Genomic DNA, 23,822 nt, shown 5'->3' on the forward strand with positions numbered 1-23,822 from the left:
CAGTATACTCTTTATTTTAAACAAAATAGTTCAAATTGCTGCTGACCCATTCACTACCTATTTAAACATACAACTTTTCAGGTGTTTTTATGCTTATCAGTAGTAACAAAGTTGTTTCTGTGGTGGATCCCGTGATTTAAGTCTCTTGGACATCTATCTACCCCCATATCTCTATTCCCATCTCTTCTAACTTATCAGGAAAAACCCTCTTCTATAAAATTGTTCTCTGTTGTAAGATGTTAGAACCTTTTAAATCCAAGAACAATTACCACTTCTTTGCTGTAGTTATGACTTTGTTTGGATTTTGGTTTTACACTGAGCATTTTTTTGATCCTCTTTAATTTTAACTGTTTGTACAGTTATAGTGTCTTTGGGATTGAGGCATGGTACAGGCAGTCCCCGACTTACGCGGATCCGACTTACGTCGGATTCGCACTTACGAACAGGGCTTTCTCGCCCTGGAGGTCTCTCGGGAGAAGAGATGCAACAAGAATCAGCAATAGATCTGTGTTTAAGCAAAGGAATTGTCACAGGCATAGGAAAAGGCCAGGGAGGCAAACAGTTGATCTGATGCCAAGATGCAGACCTGCTACTTACAGAGAGCTGCATGTCATATTTGGTGGAGATGTCACCATCATCCTGCATATCACCATGGACTTCTCCAAGAAGCCTGAATCACAAGCCCCTGACATGAACAGCAAGGACAGAATGGGGTATGTGTGATTAGGAGTCCACCTATGCCCTGAGCCAGGATTTATGACACACTCCGCCACAGCCCAGTCAGTTTCAGCAGCTGAGCATGTACAATTATGGTGTACCTTGACTGGAAACAGCTATTGATATTTCATTAATTTACTCATAGAAGAAGGGGTATTGGTAGCATTTTAAGTCACTGTCTTTTGATAAGAAAGGAAGAGTTGTATGCTTTTCATTCCCTTGTAGAGTTACATTGAGCTCTTTTAATGAGATTTTCATGGACATGCTCAGCAGTCCTCTGCAAGTACTTAAGGATAGCAGCCTTATTTCTTCCTTCATGATAGGACAGTTGGCAATAACTTTGGCAGTCCCCATTGCAATAAACAAGCTAGTAGTGGACAGGCCTTCATAGTTTCAGGTTGCCAGCCGCATCTCTGCTGTCTGCCTTCATCATCATCAGGAGTGAGATACCAGCTGAAATTACAATTGCCTGTGGAAAATGGTGCTAGTATTCAGTGCCATTGCTCCTCACTCAGTTTCATGCAACTGAGCAATCCCTTAGTTTCCTTCACCCTTGGTAAGCCTGACTCACCATTGCCGGAGCTGAGTGGTATTGTATACAAGCACTCTGAAGCAAAAAGGTCAGTAAGCACACAATGCTTCAAGCTTTTGGGGAACAAGGAAAGGAATTCTGAATGTTTACTTTCCATTTGAGTATACTGACATTGGTACATCTGTGTTTTCTCTGTAACTGCTGTCATTGCAGCCTTGCGTTGTTCCCCTTCAACAGCATAATGATCCTATACTTCTTACTTTTAAAAGCTATCTTAAAATGTAAACTTGAGAGAGAGATTACATTTTTTTAATGCAAAATTAACTTTTGCCCACTGATTGAAGCAATAACAATTTATGAAGATTAGTCATGTTTTCCCAATTGCTTTGCTAAATACCACGGAATACGATTCTTTTTTAAATCTGTACAGTTTTTTGCGTGGGGGCATTTCTTGTCAAGTAGGAAGCCTGGCCACCAACTTCCTTCCAGAAGTATCTGCTTCATTGGGCAGTACATATGGCAGCTCAGGATTTCCCTCTTCCCACCTTAATTTTGTGTGCATGTGTTTTTGTTTTTGTTTTTAATTATTTTGTGAAGAATCTAAGAAATAACTTCTTCTGACACCCTCCCCACCCCCCGGCCTGCCTGTATTTCTGGCTGGTTTTGCTCTCTGAGCAAAGAGTTGATTCATCTGCTTGGAGCAAAGTATCAGAGGGGTAGCCGTGTTAGTCTGGATCTGCAAAAGCAACAAGGAGTCCTGTAGCACCTTAGAGACTAACAGATGTATTGGAGCATAAGCTTTCGCGGGGAAAAGACCCACTTCGTCAGATGATCTGACAAAGTGGGTCTTTGCCCACGAAAGCTTATGTTCCAATACATCTGTTAGTCTCTAAGGTGCTACAGGACTTCTTGTCGCTTTTGCAGATCCAGACTAACAAAGATCCACTTTGTCAGATCATCTGACGAAGTGGGTCTTTTCCCTGTGAAAGCTTATGCTCCAATACATCTGTTAGCCTCTAAGGTGCTACAGGACTCCTTGTTGCTTCTGTTTGGAGCAGTTGCAGCAAGGGTAATCAGGAGGGAAAGTGCCTCACCCTGTGCCTAAGACAAGGGGTCCCTACTATTTCCTACAATGGCATCAAATGTCTATTTTACATGGGGAGCCCCCAAACCCACCAATGGAAGATCCAGTAGAAATACCTTTTCAAAGAACAGAAATTGGGTCATACAAAAAAGTTTTACATTATTAAAAATTATTAAAGCTCTTCTAGGTGTAAACACAGTCTTGCTGTTCGGTTATGCCTGATTGTCATGAAGTTACAAATTAACTGAAAAAGTGGGTTGCAGAAGTACAAACTCACATTCTTCCTGATGGAGTTTGCCTGATTTAGGATCTTTAGCCTTTCTGCAGCTGTATGAAAGCAATTTGCTACAATTGTCGGTGTACTTTTGCAGGTGCCCACAAGAATGACTTTAGATAAAGTAACCCAATTTCTGCTATGGCTTGATATTGAATCATGTTGCTCTATAAGATTGCTGAGAACTAGTCTTTGTGTGCCAGTTACTGATTCCCTTCCAAAGTCTTAACAGCTCATGCTTCACTTTGCTCACCAGAGGCTTTTGGAAAAGATTCAAGTGATACTGACAAATTGAAGAATGAAAAGAATAAAAGATTACTGTCAAGTCAAATTTTGAAACCGATTTCAGAAACCTTTATTTTGAGTTTTTTTTTAATGGTATTTCTTCTCTTCTGCTGATGTTTAAGGGTATATCCCAGGGAGACAGACTAGACTACTGTTTCCCAATTTCATTTGGCCACAGAACCCTTTTAAACTCGAAAGAATTTTGCAGAACCCCTAAACAGTCATATATGGGGCTGAAAAAATAGACCACAAATAAGTAAGGATAATAAACAAATGTTAAAGAAGGTCATGAGATCAACATTTAGTTTAACTGCACATAGATTAATCAATCATAGTCAATTTATATTTGTCTCAGTTAAATTTTTAAATACAAGAAATCATGTGACTATACTGAGGTAAAGTATTCACGAGAGCACTGCTTGTGCACTTCCAACCAAGCAACTAGTATGAGAGCTGAAGCTTTGACTTTGTCCAATGTGGTGCTAGCATATTTGTGTTCAGTCACCCACATGATACTCACTCTCAGGGAGTGTGGATGGGGGGGATTTGCAGTGGTATATAACAGGCGATCACACTACTCAATGCTGAGTAGTGACATCATCGTCCCCACTCTCTGGCTAAGTTGGCATTACATAGGGACATTTATTGTGGCAAACACAAATGAAAATTGTTTTCAGTAAAATGAATAAATGCTTATTTATTATTATTATTATTTATTTTAATCATAAAATGTTACTGTAATGGAATCTTCTCATGGAACCCTTCTTTTCACTTTGCGGAACCCTGGGGTTCCGCAGGACACCATTTGGGAAACACTGGCCTAGACAATCCGAAGAATAATAAAACACTGTTAAGCTACACAGTTGTAAGCAAAACTCATGAAGTCATTCTGCTGCTCTACTCTGCACTAGTTATCCCTCAGCTGGAGTACTGTGTCCAGTTCTGGGCGCCACATTTCAAGAAAGATGTGGAGAAATTGGAAAGGGTACAGAGAAGAGCGACAAGAATGATTAAAGGTTTAGGGAACATGACCTATGAAGCCAGGCTTCATGAACTGGGCTTGTTTAGTTTGGAAAAAAGAAGATTAAGGGGGGACATGATAGCGGTTTTCAAATATCTAAAAGGGTGTCACAAGGAGGAAGGAGAAAATTTGTTCCTCTTGGTTTCTGAGGACAGGACAAGGAGTAATGGGCTTAAAGTTCAGCAAGGGAGGTTTAGATTGGACATTAGGAAAAAATTCCTAACTGTCAGGGTGGTCAAATATTGGAATAAATTGTCAAGGGAGGTGGTGGAATCTCCCTCTCTGGAGATATTTAAGAACAGGTTAGATAGATTTCTGTCAGGGATGGTGTAGACGGAGCTTGGTCCTACCTTGAGGGCGGGGGGCTGGATCCTATGACCTCTCGAGGTCCCTTCCAGTCCTATGATTCTACTCCTCTCTTTCTCTTTTCTGGACACGTGCCTCCTTCCCTGCTGTTTCAGCAACAACAACATTGGTCAGCGTTGTGCCTCAACGTCCAAATTCTTCCATGTAACCCATTGAAAAGTTTCAGGATAGCTCTCCTGTTGCTAGCAAGGTCTATGCATAGGTCTGGAAATAAAAAGGAAAGTTTTCTCCCAGGCCTCAAGATTTCACTCGCTCAGCTGTGTGTAGGATTGAGTGTTGGATGCTCACCAACTAGCTCTGCCAGTTCATCCTGGGGAAAGGGTGCATCATCTGATTTCCAAATTAGAAACCACAGCACTTTCAGTAATAGTAATGATTTCTTTGCTTATTTCTGTACAATTTTCAAATAGGCAGTCCTCTCCCCTGCTGTGTGAGACCCCTGCAACAAGGAGAACTATGCATAGGAAATGATGGTCTATACACAATATGCTGTTGATATACTAAAAAATGAAAATGTTTTGCTCTATTCTTTCAGTTGTAGTAATGTTAAATGCTAACTTGTAATAAGTTAAAATAATTGCACAGATTTATTGTCTCTAAAATGCACTCAATTTCTACTGCTGTATTGCTCCTTCTGATTTTAGCCTGCCCATCCAGCTTCTCACTGCAGATTTGTGCAGCATCTCACACAGCAGTTTTTTTGTCTGAAGTGTGGTCTATTGCACTTTATGGATTTGGAATAGTGCTTCAGTTATGCTGGTAGGGTTATATGGGCTGCATAAGGTTGAACAATGTAGCTTTAAGAAGGCGTGGCACATTTTCTACTAGTTAATACGTTCCTCTAGTATTCATATACTAGTAGATTTTTTTTAAAATAGTTAATGTATCTGTATGTATTCCCATCCACACACTTAAATGCATATAAAATAGTAACATCAATGAAATCCTAAAAAATGGTCTGCCAGATACCAGCAACATTGCAGTATTTCAGTCCTAATGATTAATGTAATTGGGCTGTATTATGTCCCTGAACATAATTGCTTAGAGAGGCTGATAGAAAACAATATTAGGCATCAGACAAGGTAGGAAGAATGAAAGATACTGGCAACTTTGGGGATTTCTTTGCAGTTAATGTTTTAGTGACACCCTTGTGGTGTTAGTTTTAGTGTATCACCACTCACTTTGAATACATTTTAACTTCTAAAATCATTTGAACAGGCTTAATTGTTTTACAAGACTTGTTACAATACTGTTGATAAATTAAATATAAGAATTGCTTCATATTTAGCTGACTTTCAAATGTACATGTCATCTTTTTGATGTGTCTTCCAACCATCAAAATAGACTTCCCCTCACCTATCCTAGCCTGAGCATCAGGGACATGCTCTCCATACTCGAGGTAGCAAAAATTAGGTTCGGTTCAAGTGGGGTCGTAAGGTAATCACGTGCATCCTTCCTCCTGAACTGCCTTTTTTTTCTTCCTTGTTTATAAATAGTTGAAATTCAGCACAATCCTAAGGCCAAAGGAGTAGTTTCTTCTGTACTATGCCTTTTAAAAAAGTGACCTGGAGATAAGGTCCTCCCCGCCCGCCCCCAAAAAAAAGCATCATTCAACTTTCACATTCTTGGAAAATGAATCTCTCCCTTATGCTCCAGCCCCAAGCCAATGTTTGTTTCCTTTGAATAATTCTTCTCTTTACTTCTATTATATGCCATAGGAACTGCTGTGCTGGGGATAGGCCAGTGAATCTTCAGGTACCAGTTTTCTGCTTTTAGCAGTGGACCATACATACACCTTCAGAGAGAGGCTTAAAAATCATATGCACCTCCTTAGAGCAGTGATGCTTCTTGATGCTTCTTGTCTTATTTTTTCCTTCCACTCTCCTTTCTCTAGTACTCTTTTCTTTTTTTATGTATGCATTGTGAGCTACAGAGTGAAACTTGTGAAAAATTATTAGAATTAATAGAGTATGGTTATAGTGGTATATTAAGATGTCTCTTTCTTAGAAAATAAACTATTTCTAAAGTTTAGACTTCATTAATAGATGTGCTTCAGGTTACAGTTGTTTCTGTAATGTTCTGTTTTCAATCTTGATCTAATTCTGTTGATCATTTTAACCAAATATTGTTTAAAGTTGAAAGAGGCAAAAGCAAACAGTCTGAAAAAATCAAATCATATTGCAAAAACATCTTCCTCATAATTTCATCTTTAAAAGAGCAGATATTTATAGACTTTACACATTAGATAATATCGCATGAATATTTGTGAATTTAATGTTTTGAGATTAGCACACCATCACTAAAATTTTCCCCAGAATGCTATGATGATTGGATTCTATAGTGTGTGTAATGTCTACTTAGCTTAACTCCATTTTTAAGCTTGTGTTCTCAAACACATGTTAAACAAAGTTGAAACATTGGTTTGATTCTTTTAAAACCAAAATTCATTTGTGAGATATTAGCCAAAGATTGTTCCAAAGAAAAGATGTTGAACCTCTGGTCTGGCACCCTTGGGACCTGACTGGTGCCATACCAGAGAATTTGTTGAACCATGGGAGGTCAATATTATGTAGCAGCATTACCTATACTTCCACTGTTGACTGAGCTCTTAAAAGACATTTAGGATATATTGGAGCTAAATAACAGTACAGAACACTGAGAGCCAGGACTAGTGACTATAAACAAACTTTAAGGGACTGCGGTAAACTTGGCCACACCAATGATAAGTGGATATCCGGCTAACTAAAACCATTCCGGATCATAGATGTTGCTGGACCAGAATGTGCTGGACTAGAAAGGTTCAACCTGTATTGATAAGGTTGGAAAGTAACTTCATCCGTATGAATTATTTAGTGCAAATCAACAGAGGCCCTATACTTGAGGTCTTATTTCCTATTAAGCATTATTTATTTTGAGTCCTAGTTCTTTGTACTTTTGGTAATGAAATACTCATGTTTAATCAGTAAACTGCAAAACGAGTACTGAATTGTCTGTGCGCTAAATGAATTTTAATAATAGATTACAAAATAGTGATACTGTTAAATGCCAGAATAAAATTACTGAGTGTTCTTTTTGTATGGGACTGTTTTACAGTGTTAAGGAAAACAAAATACAAAGCTTGATAAGAATCTTCAGAGTTGTGCAGAAAGGGTATATTGTATATAAAATGTGCCTTATACCCATAAAACTCTGGTACAAGTGGGGGGAGGGGGGAAGGATAATGGAAAAACATAGTGCCAGAAACAAAATTGTTACATATTTCAAATTAAGTTATTACAATGGAAATCTGAAATACAGTGGCAAGACATCGTATGTGTTCCATGCATTTTTCCATACTGTTGGGTTTTTTGTTTTGTTTTTTTAATGGTAGTGACTGCAGTATGCTAGATGCTTTCCAGGCACTCAGGTGAGGATGGTCCATGCTAATAAAGCTCACTATCTAAGGATACAAAGGAGTTAAAGTATAAGGAATAACAGTATTTTTTTCATACTAGACAATTAAACTCACTGTAGACAGCAAAATCGGTAAAGAAGTCATTGTCTTAATTTTTTATAAAAGAAGTGAGCAGTCAATGTTTTTTCATGTGGTCCTGCTAGTATGTCTTAACTCTAACCTGGAGGAACTACCATTAACACTGTTAGCCCCAGTGCAGAATCTACATGTGCTTATTTTTGCATGCATATCAAATTATGAAAAGATTCTTTGGTGTTAACTGTATTTAAGCTATATATATATATATATATATATATATATATATATATATATATATATATATATATATAATTTTTATTTATTTTTTTTAAATAGGATGCAGGACAGAAAAGATTTGGAGCTGTTTCCTGTAATATTTGTGGAATGCTTTACACTGCATCAAATCCAGAGGATGAAACTCAACATCTGCTCTTCCACAACCAATTCATAAGTGCTGTAAAATATGTGGTAAGGAAACTTCATGTGTTTTTAAACAGTAATAAGCTTTTTTTTTCTTGCTGTACATCAAACACAATTCAGATTACTTTTAATAAACTCTTAAAATATCCCAGTAGATGATAGGATATTTATTTGTGATAAACCTTTTTTGTTAAGGGAGCCTAGCACATGGTAATAAGTCAATTGTTATAAATTTATGATAGTAGCATTCCCATTCAGTTTTATCCTTTCCTTGTTGTATTTCTGTATTGTTTGTAGGAAAATAAGTCATCACAATTTTTTTAAAGTTTTGTTAAATTTAGCTTTTGATATATAATAGGTAATGCTACAACATTTGTCATAAGAACTAGCTGGGGAGATCATTTTCTTTAGAATGCCATCCAGATTACTTCTATTTCACTTTTATATATGTATGCCAAATTAATATCTGTGAATCAGAGTTGGAGTATCTTGGAACTTTGAGACTAGAACTAAGGTGCATTATAGTTTTAATTGTACCGTAACACAGTACAGTCTGTTCTCTAAAATTTAACTGTGCATTCTGTACTCATGCATAATAGGTATGGTAGTCTCAAGTTTAAAACACAAGCTTGAAAGTTTTCTACAATTTCAAATAAATATTTTAAAAACATCTACTTTCGAAAGTTGTCCATATGTATGAAATCCAGAAAAAAACCAGACTTCATAGATTCTGTTATCAGACATGTTACCTTCAGTACTCTACACGCAAGTAGCTAAGACCTCCAGGATAACTGAACTGAGGCCGCCAATTCATTTCATATAGATTCCAAAGAGCAATTAGGCTGCTTTTAATTCTTGACTTGTGTTTGAACCAGTAGTCTAAAAAAGATCCATATACCATTGTTTTGAAACCATCTAAACAATTATTGCCAAATATTGAGGGCGTGTTTCATTCTTTCCTTCGTTGGCTGGCTAAATTCCTAACCCAAATATCTGAGAGAATATTTTCTGAAACGCATTAAGCAAATTGAAAGGGGATGGTTAACAAGAGACCGTGATAGAAGGCAGCACAATACCTATTTTCCTACTTGGTCCACTGTGTCCGTAGTAAATCTGTCCCGTCATCTTACAGATTTTTTGGGTTTTGCATATTCCCCAGGATTCTTTTCTTGATTGACGTAGTAGAATAGATTCTGTAGAAAACAATAGAAAGGCTACTGTGGTACGTCCAGTTTTGAAATGCTTAAATTGCATGGGAAGAATATTTTTATGGACAAATGGAGACAGATGTTGGAATGTAACTGACCTAATAACAAATGAGGAAAGACTAAATGAAGTTGTTTGAACAGCAGTTTTAGTCCTGTAGCCATTTACAGCCACTAGTATGTCAATTATCTATACTTTTAGGTGCTATTGGTAGGAATTCCAGAGGAAATGAATAATTACAGGTTATACCTCCCTTAACTGGGACTCCTGGTCCGTCAACATCCGTGGTCCAGCATGGACCATGGATGTTCCTGGATCACAGAGCCCAGGAAGAGAGAGGTCTGGTGGTGGCACAGGAGCACCATAAGTGGCACTAGCAACTCAGCCAGGAGCATAGAATGTGTGTGGGGGGGTGAGGGGGAGAATGGACGGCATGGCGGGGAGTTCTGGTCCCAGCAGAGCTCCCTGGCCCCAGCGGCTGGGGACCTCTATACTGGCCATGAGGTTGTGGACCTCCAGCCTTGGCAAGTAAGCTCCTACCTCAGCAGCGGCCAGGGAGCTCTGGCCCTGGCAGTAGAGCTCCAACCCCATCTCTCCACCTTCGCCGCATAACTCCAAGCCGCTGCAGAGCTCTGCCCCGGCTGCACAGTCAGGTGGCTGTGGTGCTCCGGCCCTGGCAACAGGTCCAGGGAGAGGCCCTGGGTGCTGAGGCAGCTGCAGGGGCAGGCTGAAGCCTTAGCCTGGCATCAGCATGACCACAAGAGGAGGGACCTTCCCTGGTCTGCCCAGTCTTTTCATCTGGGTCCCAAGCAAGCTCCAACCTGTACTTTTAAAATGCTTTGAGAATTGGAACAGCTGGTATACTCTCCTTTCCTTGCTGTCACAGATATGTCTAGGATAAGAGTGGCACACATGATAGTGAAAGGAAGAAGAAATTGTATTACGAACAGTATAGAATAACTTTGTATTTCTTCTTCAAGGAGTGTCCCCATGGATGCTGCATCTCTGATCGGAGACTTGTGACAGCAATGCCATGGTCGGTTGCACATGCAGGGAGCTCGCTCATGAAATGTGAAGCAGCTACACCGCATGCACAGCTGACTGCCTCCTCACTGAGAAGTTACATAGTGTAGCTAGTTAAACAACTATTACCACAGAATTTTTTAATTGTTAATAGTCATTAGTTCAGCTTATCTCCATAGCCATAGTTAAAAATTCTCTTCACAAAGAATAGTGGAATAGAAGTAATTAGAGAATTGAATCCTTGGTGATACTAACACCTGCTGAAACCTTGCTCTCCCTGGGACATGCCTGGCTCACCTGGTTTTAAAAGGTACACAAGCTGCAGGCTGTCCATTTCTATTTCTGATGGATATGAACAGCATGTCTGTTTGGGTGAGGAGAATCCCGTGGAACAGTGCCCTCACTGCAGATGATGATGATGATGATGATGTGCCCACTCAGACACATTTACTGAGGCACTCCTCTTCCAAACCTAATCAGCAATGGCAACCACCACCTATTCCATCCATTTGGCCATACTGGGACCCATGGGCAGCATACAATTGGCATCTCCAGCACCAAAATCAAATGCACCAACAATACAGTCTCCAGATAGAGTTCAGATGCGGAAGAGGAGGACGTGGACATCACATGTGACGAACACACTCTCACATCTTATCAGCATCCCCTAACAATACAATCATGCCCCCATCACCGACTTCCAGGGATGATTTTAGATCATTCCAAGAACTTTTTAAGAGAGTTGTGGACACACTGGAGACTTCACTGGTGGCTATGCCAAAACACAACATGAAGCTGACAAACATATTACACACATCTCTACATGCAAAATTAGCTATCCCCATGAATGAGGCTCTTGTACCCTGATAAAAACATCTGGCAGATGCCAGCAACAGTATTGCTGACCTGCAAGCGGTCAGATAAAAAATACTATGTTGCCCTAAAGGGGCAGACGTCCTGTTCTTCCACCCAGCCCCAAATTCTCTCATGGTAGAGGTGGTAAATCAAAGAGAGAAACAACAAACTACCTGAACCATCTCCTGCAACAGGTACTAGAAGAGGCTGGACACAATGGGGAGGAAAGCATACTTGTTTGCAAGTCTCTAGCTCAGAATAGACAATTATTCGGCACTGTTAGCAAAATACACACATTGCATTTTTGATCAATTAGCTTCTTTTATTGAATCTTTCCCAGATAACAGAAGGGATTGGTTTAAGTCAGATGTTAACGAAGGGGCACTAATTTCTAGGATGGCCTTGCAGGCTGCGCTGGATTTTGCAGACACGGCATCCAGATCCTTAGCTTCCAAAGAGGTGATGAGGCAAGCATCATGGCTTCAGCTCTCAGGATTCCCAAGAGAAGTCCAAGCAACAGTCAAGGACTTGCCGTTCAAAGGTGCCAAGTTCTTTGTGGATTCAGCAAACACCTCCTTACACACCCTAAAGGACTCATGGGCCACATTAAAGACTCTTGGCATCCACGTACTTGTCACAAAGAGAAAACAGGGCAGGTCATTCACACAGAGGTACAGATCCACATCCTTTAACCAAAAACCATGACACTATGACGACAGTGTTGATGGTTACAAAATAGGTGCAGACCGGCAACATCTCAACAACGACCAACATCCTGACGAGCATTTTGAAGTCTGAGTTGAGGGTCTCTCTCATGAACATGTGCTCGTACAAGAGGCTGAACACCTACTCGGGCTAGGTGCCATAGAAGAGGTATCAAAGGAACACAGAGGCAAGGGTTTTTACTCCCATTACTTCCTCACACCCAAGAAATCAGTAGGGTGGAAGCCGGTATTAGACCTCTGAAGGCTCAATTGCTTTGTACGTTACCAGTGGTTCAAGTGGTTATCAGTGGTAACCCTTGCCACGATTATTCCTGTTTTGGAAAAGAGCATGGTTATCTACCCTCGACCTCCAGGATGCCTGTTTTCATATATTGATACACATGTTGCACAGACATTTTTTTCCTTTCAATATAAAGGACATGATTCCACATGCCTGCCTACACATGAGGCCTCTCCAGGCATGGCTATGCACAGTATAGCAGCCACGCATATAAACAACCAACTTACCATGCCAGCCAAGATGAAGACTTCACTCACGTGGTGGACTCTGCACAACCGTGTATATGTAGGGGTCCCCTTCCAGCGAACCTCACCATCAGTGCTTTACTATGGGGCTGGGGTGCACACCTGGACCGTTGAGTGGTACAGGCTCAATGGACCCTGGGTGAGACTAAACATATCAGCCTACTCAAATTCAGGTCAGTATGAAATGCCTATACACACTTTCTATCATGATTCAGAACAGACCTGTTCAAATTCTTACGGACAGTGTCACTACAATGTATATCAACCGACAGGGAGGAGCCCAGTCATACCAACTGTGCCGAGAGGTGGTCCACTTATGGGAATGGTGTATCCCCGGAATATACACCTGGTTACAAATTACCTCCCTGGCAAGGTCAACATACTAGCGGACAATCCAAGCAGAGAATTCCCACAAAATCACGAATGGGAAATAAACCTATCAGTGCTAACTTTCCACTTCAAGAAGTGAGGATTTCCAACAGTGGACCTATTTGTCACATACGAGAGTGCTTATCTGTGCTATTGCTCCAGAGCGGGCATAGGTCCTTACTCCCTAGGGGATGCCTTTAGCATACAGTGGAAGGCACTTTTATCCTATTCTTTTCCCCTGTTCCCACTAATACAGTGAGGGTGATCCTCAAGATCAAACAGGACAGGGCCAGAGTAATCCTCATAGCCCCCAACTGGCCCCGACAAACATGGTGTCCATACCTCTTGCAGATGAGCATCCAACCACCGCATCACTTTCCACCTGTCCAATCTCTGCTCACACTACAATGGTGAGATACACCATCCTGACGTTCACACATTGCATCTCTGATTGTAGATACTAGCTGGCTGAACACCATGGAGAAGACCTTCTGGGAACCAGTACAGCTTATCCTCTCACATTCCAGAAGACCTACGAGAAAAACATATAACACAGAAATGGAAGCGTTTCACAGCCTGGTGCTCGTCCCACAACTATGAGCCACCGCATATGGAGTTATCACAGATACTACAATATCTACTAGACCTGCACAACACAGGCCTCTCCCTGAGCTCTATAAGAGTACATCTTGCCTACATGTCCGCACTCCATCTTCCACTTCAAAGGTACTCTGTTTTTACTCACCCAGCTGTCAAACAATTCCTGCTAGGTCTACATAACATGTTTCTACCACTTAAAGATCCAACACCAGCATGGGATCTGAACCTTATCAACCTCATGGGAAAACCTTATTACATCTGTCAATGAAGGTTGCCTTCCTCGTCGCATTTACCTCCGCAAGATGAATAGAGGAGCTGGGAGCCCTCATGGAGGGACCACTCTCCCTATCTCCCCAATATTCCATAAAGACAAAGTGGTCTTAAGCACACATCCCAAATTCCTCCCAAAAGTACTTACCTCACTTCACTGCAATGAACCAATATACTTACACGTTGTCTTCCCACATAAGGACTACAAGGAAGCAGCGCTCCATACCTCGGATGTCCCGAAGGGCACTTGTCTTCTGCTTACAGCACACAAAAGCATTCCGCAGGACTCCTCCATGACTCTTTGTCTCATCTACAAAGATTATCTAAATGAGTATCTAGCTGCATGCATTTAGCATATTCTTTAGCACAAAAGGAGCCCCTACCCAACATGAGAGCTCACTCCATAAGAGCCATGACAGCTATTACTGTGTCCCTATGAGGTGTCCCAACCGAATGCATCTGCAAGGCTGCCGCATAGGCATTGATTCAAACATTCATGCAGCATTATGTCACCCAGACATTCGCAGATTCAGCAACGAAGTTCGGCCGAACGGTACTCTCGGCCACAGAGTCACACCTTCTGAAGCTCTTACTTTCTAACACAACTACTGCTTCGTAATCACCGAAAGGTGAAAGCACCCATGGGGATGCTCCTCAAAGAAGAAAGGAAGGTTACTCGCTAGGTGCAGTAACTGGAGTTCTTCAAAATGGTTGCCCCGTGGGTGCTCCACCACCCACCCTTCCTCCCCTCTGCTTTGGACTTATATTAATCCAGGTCAGAGAAGGAACTCGGGAGGCGGTCAGCTGTGCATGCGGAGTAGCCGCTTGAGATCTTGTGCACCAGTACCCTGCACATGCAGATGACCACAGGTGCTGCTGTCCCAAATCTCTGATCAGAGACGCAGCTGCGCTTGCGCACATAAAGGTGAAGCATCCATGAGGACAACCACCTTGAAGAACTCCAGTTACTGTACCGGGTGAGGAACCTTCCCTTTTAACTTTTGAACTTTTTCACTGCAGAGGATTTTTTGGCATTAAAAAATTCTAGAATTTTGAAAAATGCTGCGGCAAAGTGTTTAGAATAATGGCTGCAAAAACAGTTTGTCGTAAGTGGGACCCAAGCATGCTGTTTTTGCCTTTACCTCCAAGTGATTGAGAGCAACATCTTATCTCTGAAATGAGACTCCAGCTGTGGCTTCTCAAGTAACTTCTAAAGGTGAATGTAGAATAACAGATACTGTGATAACTGGGATGATGGTTTTTATGTAATACTTTAATATAAAAGAGTTGAAAACAAGAGAAATAATTGTATTTAATTTAAAAATGCATAATCAACTCTATAGTTGGCTAAACAATGAGAAATTTAATCTAGAACTGAATGAATACACACTTAATTCTGATCATTATAATTTACGCTTGAATATTACAGGCCATTCTATTTCACCTTTTCTAGATTTTCATGTGGTCTTGGTGTTGGGAGTACAGTCATATGATGATGATGACCATGGTAAAATCCCAGTTAATCAGTTAACTGTTTAACCGGTTAACTGATTGAAGTGAAGAGGGCGGCTGGGGGCTGCTCCAGCCAGGCCAGGCCGGGCAGTAGCTGCTCTGACCAGCCTGGAGTACCTCCTACCCACAGTTGCCTCTGCAGGGCTAGAGAAGCCCCCTGCCTACAAGGGGGAGGGGGATGCTCCTGCCCACTGGTTAACCCAGGTGTAGGCAAAGGCCTCTCAGTGGGCTGGATCCGGCTCGCCTAGGCTTTGATCCAGCCCATGAGACCGTTCTAGGCCCCGCCCCCTAACGGGCATGTGCCTGGGGGAAGGCACTCAGCCCTGCCTCTTTTCTCCCCGCAGCCACTGGAGAAAAATAAGTTGGAGAAGAGGCAGCACTGGGGCTGAGGCTCCCAAACGGCGCCTCGACCACGTGGCCTGGGGCCGAACCCGGAGGCGCCTCAGCAACATCGTCCCAGGCTGGGAGTTAGGGACCAAAGAAAGTGAGGAGGAAGGAGATACAAAGCTGACAGGAAGCCAGGATGTGGCTGGGAGAATGAGAACTGTCTGGAGGACAAAGACTGGGGCAAGGAACCAAGTGTGGGGGTCCGATGATGGGGACTGAGAACCATTAGGAATGGGAAATGAGGGCAGGAAGTATGTGGGGGTGACTGGAAGACAGGATGGGGGAGAGGCAAAGTGGCTGTGAAGCTGCAAATGAGGAACAGACTTAGGGTACGTCTAGACTACATGCCTCTGTCGCCAGAGGCATGTAGATTAGGCTACCAGACATCGGAAAATGAAGCGGCGATTTAAATAATCGCAGCTTCATTTAAATTTACATGGCTGCCGCGCTGAGCCGACAAACAGCTGATCAGCTGTTTGTCGGCTCAGCGCGGCAGCCATGTAAATTTATTTATTTATTTAAATCGCCGCTTCATTTTCCGATGTCTGGTAGCCTAATCTACATGCCTCTGGCGACAGAGGCATGTAGTCTAGACGTACCCTTAGAGTGCCGGAGGGAGGTTTGGTTCTAGACATGGAGCTTAGAGGGGTGATCCCAGGTCAAGCTGGACACTAAAATCACAAGCCTGAGGAATGAAGACTAAAATTATTGAGGCGAAGAGAATAGAACTGAAACAAGGAGCCAGAGCTGGGGGAAGACAAGATTTTAATAGGGAATGGGTAAATAACATGGCAAAGAGGAGTCTGTTCCCATTAAAGCACAGAGTATAGAATGGAATTTGAGATTCTAGAGACTTTCCATTCTTCTGCTGTCAGAACGTATTTGTGAAACCCACTGGTAAAGTGTCCCATCCTGTTGTGTGTGTCTACATAGAGCAGAGGTCACCAGTCTATTGATTGCAATTGACTGGTAGATCATGGAGACTCTGCCGATCGATCACAAGCCTAAGTTATGCTGTATCTGCCTGCCCGACCTCCACACTGCTCCTGAAGAAGCCAGCTGACCGAGTGCAAGCAGTTTATACTAGGGATGTGAAAATGTAACCATTTACACGGTTAACCAATGAGGCTAGGCTCATTGGTTAACGTGCATGGTTACACGTAGGGTCCTCTCACTGCTGCCCCTGAAACAGAGGCAGCAGTGCAAGGGGGCAGGCAGGAGCTGGCTTTTAAGCCAGCTCCCCATGCAGACTGGCTCCTGTGGAGCTGCCTGTCCCCTTCCCTGCACTGCTGTCTCCATACCACAGGCAGCAACACGAGGGGGCAGGGCGGGATCTGGCTTTAAAGCCAGCTCCCCATGTGTACCAGCCCCTGTGAAGCCACCTTCCCCTTCTCACTGCTATTTCTGATACAGAGGCAGCCACGTGGGGTGGGGTAGGGAGGGAGGGAGCTGGTGTGCATGTGGAGCCAACTTTAAGCTGGGTCCTGCGTGCACCGGCTCCCACCTGCCCTCCCTCCCCAGCATGTAACTGCTGACATTTTCAGCAGTTACACGATTACATAATTAAATGCATTTTAACATCCCTAGTCTCTATAGCCCCTGGGAGAGGTAAGGGGAGACAGCTCTGTGCTGCTGCCTCTGACTCTAGCCCTGTCCAACCACTTCTGTTGGCTGGGAATGGGCCAATGGGGGCGGCACTTTCAGGCTTCTGGCAGCAGTCTAGCACATGGAAACTCTCTTTTCCCTTCCCCCTTCAGGGGTCACACACAGAAGGTGCTAGAATTCAGCTAGCCAGCGTTTCCAGAAGCAGCACGAGGGCAGGCAAAAGTGACTTGCTTGAGGCCTGCTGCAGTTCTGACCAGGAGCCATCTATAGTAAGTGCTTCCTGGCTGCAGACAGCACCTCTACCCTTTGAACCAACATCCAAACTCACTCCCAGAACCCACAGTTCTCCCCATGTCCTGCACCCAACACTCTTGACCTAGGCTGGAGCCCCCTCTACACCCAAACTTGCTTCCAAAGTGTTTGGCTACAGGAGGGAGTGAGGGATATGGGTTCTGAGAGCGAGCTTGGGTGCAGGAGGGGGCGCCAGAGTGGGGCAAACTCTCCAGAGCTTGCACTCCTTGCCTCCTGCACCCCAAAACTGCCCCAGCCTGGAGCCTCTTCCTGCACCCAAATTCCCTCTCAGAACCTGCTCCCATTGCCCTCCTCCAGCACCTCAGCCAGATGAGTGAATGAGGGTGGCGAAGAGCAAGTGAGGGAGGGGTGTGGAGTAGTGGCGCCTTGGGGAAGGAGTGGGGGAGATCTTGAGTTGCCCTTATATTCAAAAAGCGATCTTCAGTGTAAAAAGGTTGGCGACCACTGACCTAGAGCAGTGTTTCTCAAAGTGGTCTGCGAAACCACCCTGGGAAAGCTGCTAATTGGCTGCACCGGTTTGTTTATTTACCAGCGCTGCAGCCACAGAACCTTGCAGCTCCCATTGGCTTCTGTTTGTAGCCAAGGAGAGCCACGCTGGTGCGGCCACTTTGAGAAACACTGACCTAGAGGATGTCAACCTACTACTAGTTTCAGTTACTCCATTAGCTTAAATTGCACGGGTCTGTCTGATGAATTTAAAAGTTCCAGCTCTGCTGATAATCAGTGGAGATGTTGATATGATGTCACAGGATAGAAGTTGTTTTTTTCTGACTCATTTTTTAAAAACTAGGAAGTTATAACAATTCTGTGTTAACATTATTAAGGTAGCAAAGTTAAGAACTAGAAGTTGAGATCAGAATTAAAGTTTCAGAGACAACTTGAGTTCAGTTATCTATGATTTAATAGTTAATATAATAATTAACTATATTATTTCCAGGAAGTCCATCTTTAGTTGTGGTAGGACTTTGGCTCAGGCATGGCTGTGTTCAGGAAAAGTGTGTGTCTTGAATCACATACTATCTGAATAATAAGCATAAATCACTGCTTACTTCTGGGAATGTATTTCATAACCCATACTCCTAATTCTTAGGGTCTCCAGAACCCAATGAAAAGTTAGCTGTTTGTAATGGCTATTGGCGTAAAGCATTTAATATCTCCTTTTGAATTTGGGAATTAATGGGGTATTTCTATTGAAGATAAAACTTAAACATCCATCTTCACAAGATGGAGGTAAACTGAAGACTTGTGCTTCATTTCTTAACTACTGAATCCTTGAGGATACATACTCAACACAGAATAATCCTTGCTGACATGTGAAAAAAGTTAGCTCATGCTATTTGACATCCCCTTTCTTTTGCTGTTCTAAAAATGTCTTAATTTTATTTTAACCTGGTAATAGTGTGTACTTACCACCTTTCATCCAAGAATCAGAAGCATTCTACAATCAAAATCTCAACACCCCTTAAGAGGTAATACCTCATTTTACAGGTGAGGAGGATGAAAGCAAAGACAAGTTTTGACTTGTCCAACGTCAACACAGTTGGTGACAGAGCTGGAAATAGGAATCCAGGTTCACCCTGTTTCGGTTCTGCATTCTAAGCAATAGACACGGTTCCTTAATTGTTGATCTTAATTGTCAAGGATGCAACGTACAAAAGTTCACAGTTTGAATTTAATTTCAGAAAGACATTCTTCTTGATCATGCTTTTAACAGGAAAAACCACTTGTGGATTTCCTTACCAGAATTGAACAGTATTAACTGTCTTCTTTCATCCATAACTAAATTATTTCCAAGAAGAATCTGAGTACATCATCTATTCTCCAGGGTAAAGCTTCTTGGGAACCTATTTTTGTACACAAGTCAGGATGACATGGCTCATCAAACAATTTCTGGAATTGTATCACATTTTGCATTTATGTGAACATTGAAATTTGGGAAATTCCAAGTTAATACATTCTACTATGAAGAAGCTTATGTGCTCTAAAGGCAAGCCTATATTAGAGAATTTTGGCATGGCAGACTCTTGATGTGATGGTAACTCCATTTATATACTTGCACAAGAGTTGCTATTTTATATTGAAATTTCACTGACTTGGAGCAAAACTCATAATTGTATCTTGTATCATCACTTTGCACCTTACCAGTGCTAAAGCCACACCCATTGCAGCTTTCCCTGTACAGTGCCATAATGCTGCAATTGCTTCAGCAATTGCTCTGCAACATGCAGTATTTCCTGTACTACTTCATAATTTCTTATTTTAAATATTCAGGTCTATAATTCTGCATACAAGTCTTCAGTTTAATTAAAATGCAATGGAGACCATTTTCAGTCTTATTTCAGAAAAAAGAATTTTCACGCAATAATGATTCCATTTTGAGTTTAAAATCTATCACTGACAAATTGATAAGCTTCAAAATAAAAAAAATCATCTGTAGTATGCCACTTCTTACCTGTGGATTGCTACTGTCTCTCAAGATCCCTTATTTGAGGACCTGTGATTAAAAACTACAGGATAGATACCCATCAGGCACTTGTGTTGCAGATGTTGGAAGTGCTGGTTTGGGCAGAGCAAATGGGTTTATATTTGCCCCTTTACAAATTTATAGCTGAAATGTTTGTAATGGTGCAGTTTTTAAGAATCGCTAGTGTTTACATGTGGTACAATATGCTATGATGAATATACCCTTTTCCCTGACTCTGCAGAACATAAGGTGCATAGAAAGATTGTGATAGGTGTACAGAAAGATCTGTCTACGTATTACAGGCATTAATATTTAATTTAGATGTCTTTGTTCATTCCAAACATCTTGTATTACAACAAAAATAAGTAAAATGTGGGCTTGACAGAATGGATGCCTTAAAAGTAATAGAAATAGAAATGCAAGAAGAAAAACCAATTTATTGTGCCGGACAATAGAATCTTACAAAATGTGTTTAAATCCGTAGATGTTACCTTGTGCTCTTCTACAAAAAGGGCAAAGTAGCTGCTTTAATTTTAATGTGGCTTTGTGTGTGTTCTGCTATTTAGTTCAAGGACTCTCCTTTAGCTCCTAGTGATGCAAATGCCTTGCAATTTGATCTTTGAAGCCATATTTTTACTTAATTTATATTTTAATGTGGGTATATGGTGTGTGTTTTCTTTAAAGGGAAATACACCCTCAAAATGCATACAAGATACTGTCATTAAAATTGCATTGGGTATAATCAATTGTTATTGATGCTATATTTACTAATTGGAAGCTTTAATCTGAGCATAATACCAGTACTTTGGTAACTTTTGGTGTGTTTCTATCAGTACTGTGTAATGAGAAGATGTGGCTTAGTCCTTATAATGCATGAACAACAATAACAGTGTTGACAAGATATTTGTTTAAACCTCCACCTTACACTTTTGGAAATGTCTGTAGATAAACTGAAAAAATCAAAATGGGGTTACTTTTTTTTAATCTTTCTGTGCTTTCCTGTAAAATCAAATTATTCTGAATCTTTCATTAAATATTCACAAGGTGCCTGGCAACACTTTTTAAAACATAAATTTTCAGCCTAAATTGTACCCTTTTGTGGCTAAATTCTTAGCCCTGGAATTTGGAAAATAATAATGGCAGTGCTGAAAACAGAATCACTATTTTGTTCTAAAATGTATTCAGTTCCTTTAAAAACATAAAAAAAATGAAAGAGAATAATAGAATTTTTAAAAAATCCTGAAAATATTTAAAGGCAGCTTCATTTGTCCTTCATAATTTAATGACTGAGTGTATTGAATTTTTCACTGTAGATTAGATTTCTGCTGCTAAAATATTACTTATTTTGAAAGCAGACCAGTGGTAGCAGAATGAGGCAACATAAAACGTACATTCCCTCTCATCTCATAACTAGACACAGAACTCACTAGAATTAGAGCTGTTCTGAAAAAACAACTTTTGAAATTTTTATCTTTCATTTTTATGAAAAATAGCTAACCTATTGCTCTTTGATTTGTACCAAAAATAAAATATAAGGCTGCATCTTTTTTTGGGATACCAACAGGAATAGGTGATAAAAGTTGTCAGACTCAAGCAAGAGTCCAAAAACAGATGGTGGCTTAATCTTATTCATTATTGTTTAAGAGACTTTACGTTCGCTCTAGCTGGAAATCAGCTTCTCAGGAGTGCTGTTGTTTTATTACTTTCCCTCTCTGTTAGTGTTCAATACTATCATTGAGAGGGGAAGGGAACAGAATTGAAACTAAGCTTGTGTGACATCTTTGTAATACTAGTGCCCAGCAATAGTATTTTGTTTGGGAAAGAATGGTTGAAAATATCAAGATAATTTAAAAAAGTAGAAATAACCCTGCTGAAAGTTGCTCTGTTTTGTATAGTACATATGGCACTGATAGTGACAAATCCAGTTATTTGCTTTTTAGTCAGCTAAAATTTTATTTATGCTAGATGTTATATGTCTGAGAAAATCGTTCCATCTCTGTTAGTGCATCAAAGGCTTTTTACATAATGGTGCTTTGTGTTAGACTTACAGGTCAGCTAGTTTAAGTGTTCTTCATTTCTTTTGTATTCAATATTTTCAGAAGCCCACCAAAGCAAATCAATTTCTGGATCCGTCCCATCTTACTAGATTTAAGTGGCTTTTTTGTTTGTTTTTTTCCATGCAGGTACTGGTCATTAATCACCATGAGTGTGGATCTGAAGAAGAATTAATTACCTCTATTTTTTTGAGTATGTTTAACTTCAGATACACACAACGTAGTCTCCTTCCCCATTAGATTCTTAGAAGGTAGTTATAATACTTTTTATAGTCTCCTTCTTGTGGCTTTGATAGTTATGATCAATAATAAAAAACCCTGTTCCTTAAATTTTGGGCAACTGCATGCCAGTCAGTTCATTTAAAACCTCCTGGAGGTCTTTCGCATGCCAGAGTGTGTATTTGCGGAGGTAACTGTGTTAAATAATTTTTAAAATAAAAACTTGATTTTCCATTTCTGGACTCTGGAAAATAGATTTCTTGTAGGTTGGGAAATCAGTTAATTAGAGAGTTTGTTAATCCCAGTTGAAATTTAGTTTGAACTACTACAATTTTGAAAAAATAAAATAAATCATCCTTTTGGAAACTTTAAATTAAATTTCATGAATTGTGGCTGGTTATGGTTGATATATAAAATGTTGAATGAGATCGCATTATGCCTGCTATGTGGATAAATAAGGATGGCTGATCAGGTTGTTTACCAGCTATCTATCACTAATTAGTTATTGCATAGTGTTTGTATAAGCTGACTATGCATCTAGATAAATTGATATATACGTCAATTTTGTGATTGTAAAAGGATTATCTTGTGTATCAAATAGATGATTGATTGATTGTTTATTTACTTAGGGGTGGAAGAAAGAGAGAATTTTGGCTGAATATCCTGATGGCAAGATAATAATGGTTCTTCCTGATGATCCAAAGTATGCACTTAAAAAGGTATGTGGAAATGATTTAATTTCTTCTAAAGTATACTCTATCCTACGTAACTTTTTGTAAGGACAATGATTGTGTTAAAGTTAATTTATTGTGAAAAAGTTTATTATGAAGTTTTGAGGCCAAAAATATGAGAACACTTCAGTGCAGGCTTAGAATTACAACTTACACTCATTACCCATCTGAACCTGATAATTCAGCCCTATGTATTCACCTTATCCTTAATGAAACCCTGGGTTATGACAATAGGGGTAATATGTAATTGATTAATAAACAATTGAAGGGGAGAGTTGTGAGAAATTGCATTTATTTTGTTTTTCTTCTGAGAAATTATAAATTATCATAAGGGCTTTCTCCGCAACTGATGTATATTATTAGAATTTTTTTACTTCAACTAGAGTTTTGAATATGGAACAACTGACAAACTCGGCCTTTGAGAATAGTAATTGGTTGTGAAATACCAAAAAAACCATGCTTTTGTAAAATGTTATTGAAGTTTTAAGTCTGTTAAACTGAAATACTACTTTTAAATAGAAATCTAACCTTTTTAACAGAAGGTTTAAAATCTGCTGAAATACATATAGGAATGAATACTGACATGGATTTAATTGTAGTTCAGATGCTGCAATCTAAATTCAGCTAAAGGCTGAAATGAATTGTAACATACTAACATATATCTTTTAGTATCAAAAGCTATTGCTTTTTTTCCTTTTCATTTTCAACAAACTTTCTAATACCCACAGACTTGCTATTGTACCAGTTATCATAATGAGTAGAGAAGCATCATGATTTGGGTAATGACTAGAAGT

At 40.5% G+C, this 23,822-nt stretch overlaps 1 protein-coding gene across 8 annotated transcripts in view; it reads left to right on the plus strand.

Moving 5' to 3' along the window:
* Positions 1-23,822, plus strand: part of ESCO1 (establishment of sister chromatid cohesion N-acetyltransferase 1) — a 43,527-nt gene that overhangs the window by 11,910 nt on the left and 7,795 nt on the right. For 6 of the 8 annotated variants that reach the window (XM_075920906.2, XM_075920905.2, XM_075920902.2 and 3 more), the window contains 2 exons: positions 8,088-8,219; positions 22,927-23,016. In XM_075920906.2, coding sequence (XP_075777021.2) covers positions 8,088-8,219; positions 22,927-23,016 — 222 coding nt within the window. Of the gene's footprint in view, positions 1-8,087; positions 8,220-10,357; positions 16,012-18,959; positions 22,202-22,926; positions 23,017-23,822 lie in introns of those variants that run through there. The other 2 variants (XM_075920908.2, XM_075920907.2) reach the window with 2 other exon arrangements.

This window comes from Pelodiscus sinensis, chromosome 2 (genome assembly GCF_052426305.1).
Source record: "Pelodiscus sinensis isolate ZL-2025 chromosome 2, ASM5242630v1, whole genome shotgun sequence".
Lineage (NCBI taxonomy): Eukaryota > Metazoa > Chordata > Testudines > Trionychidae > Pelodiscus > Pelodiscus sinensis.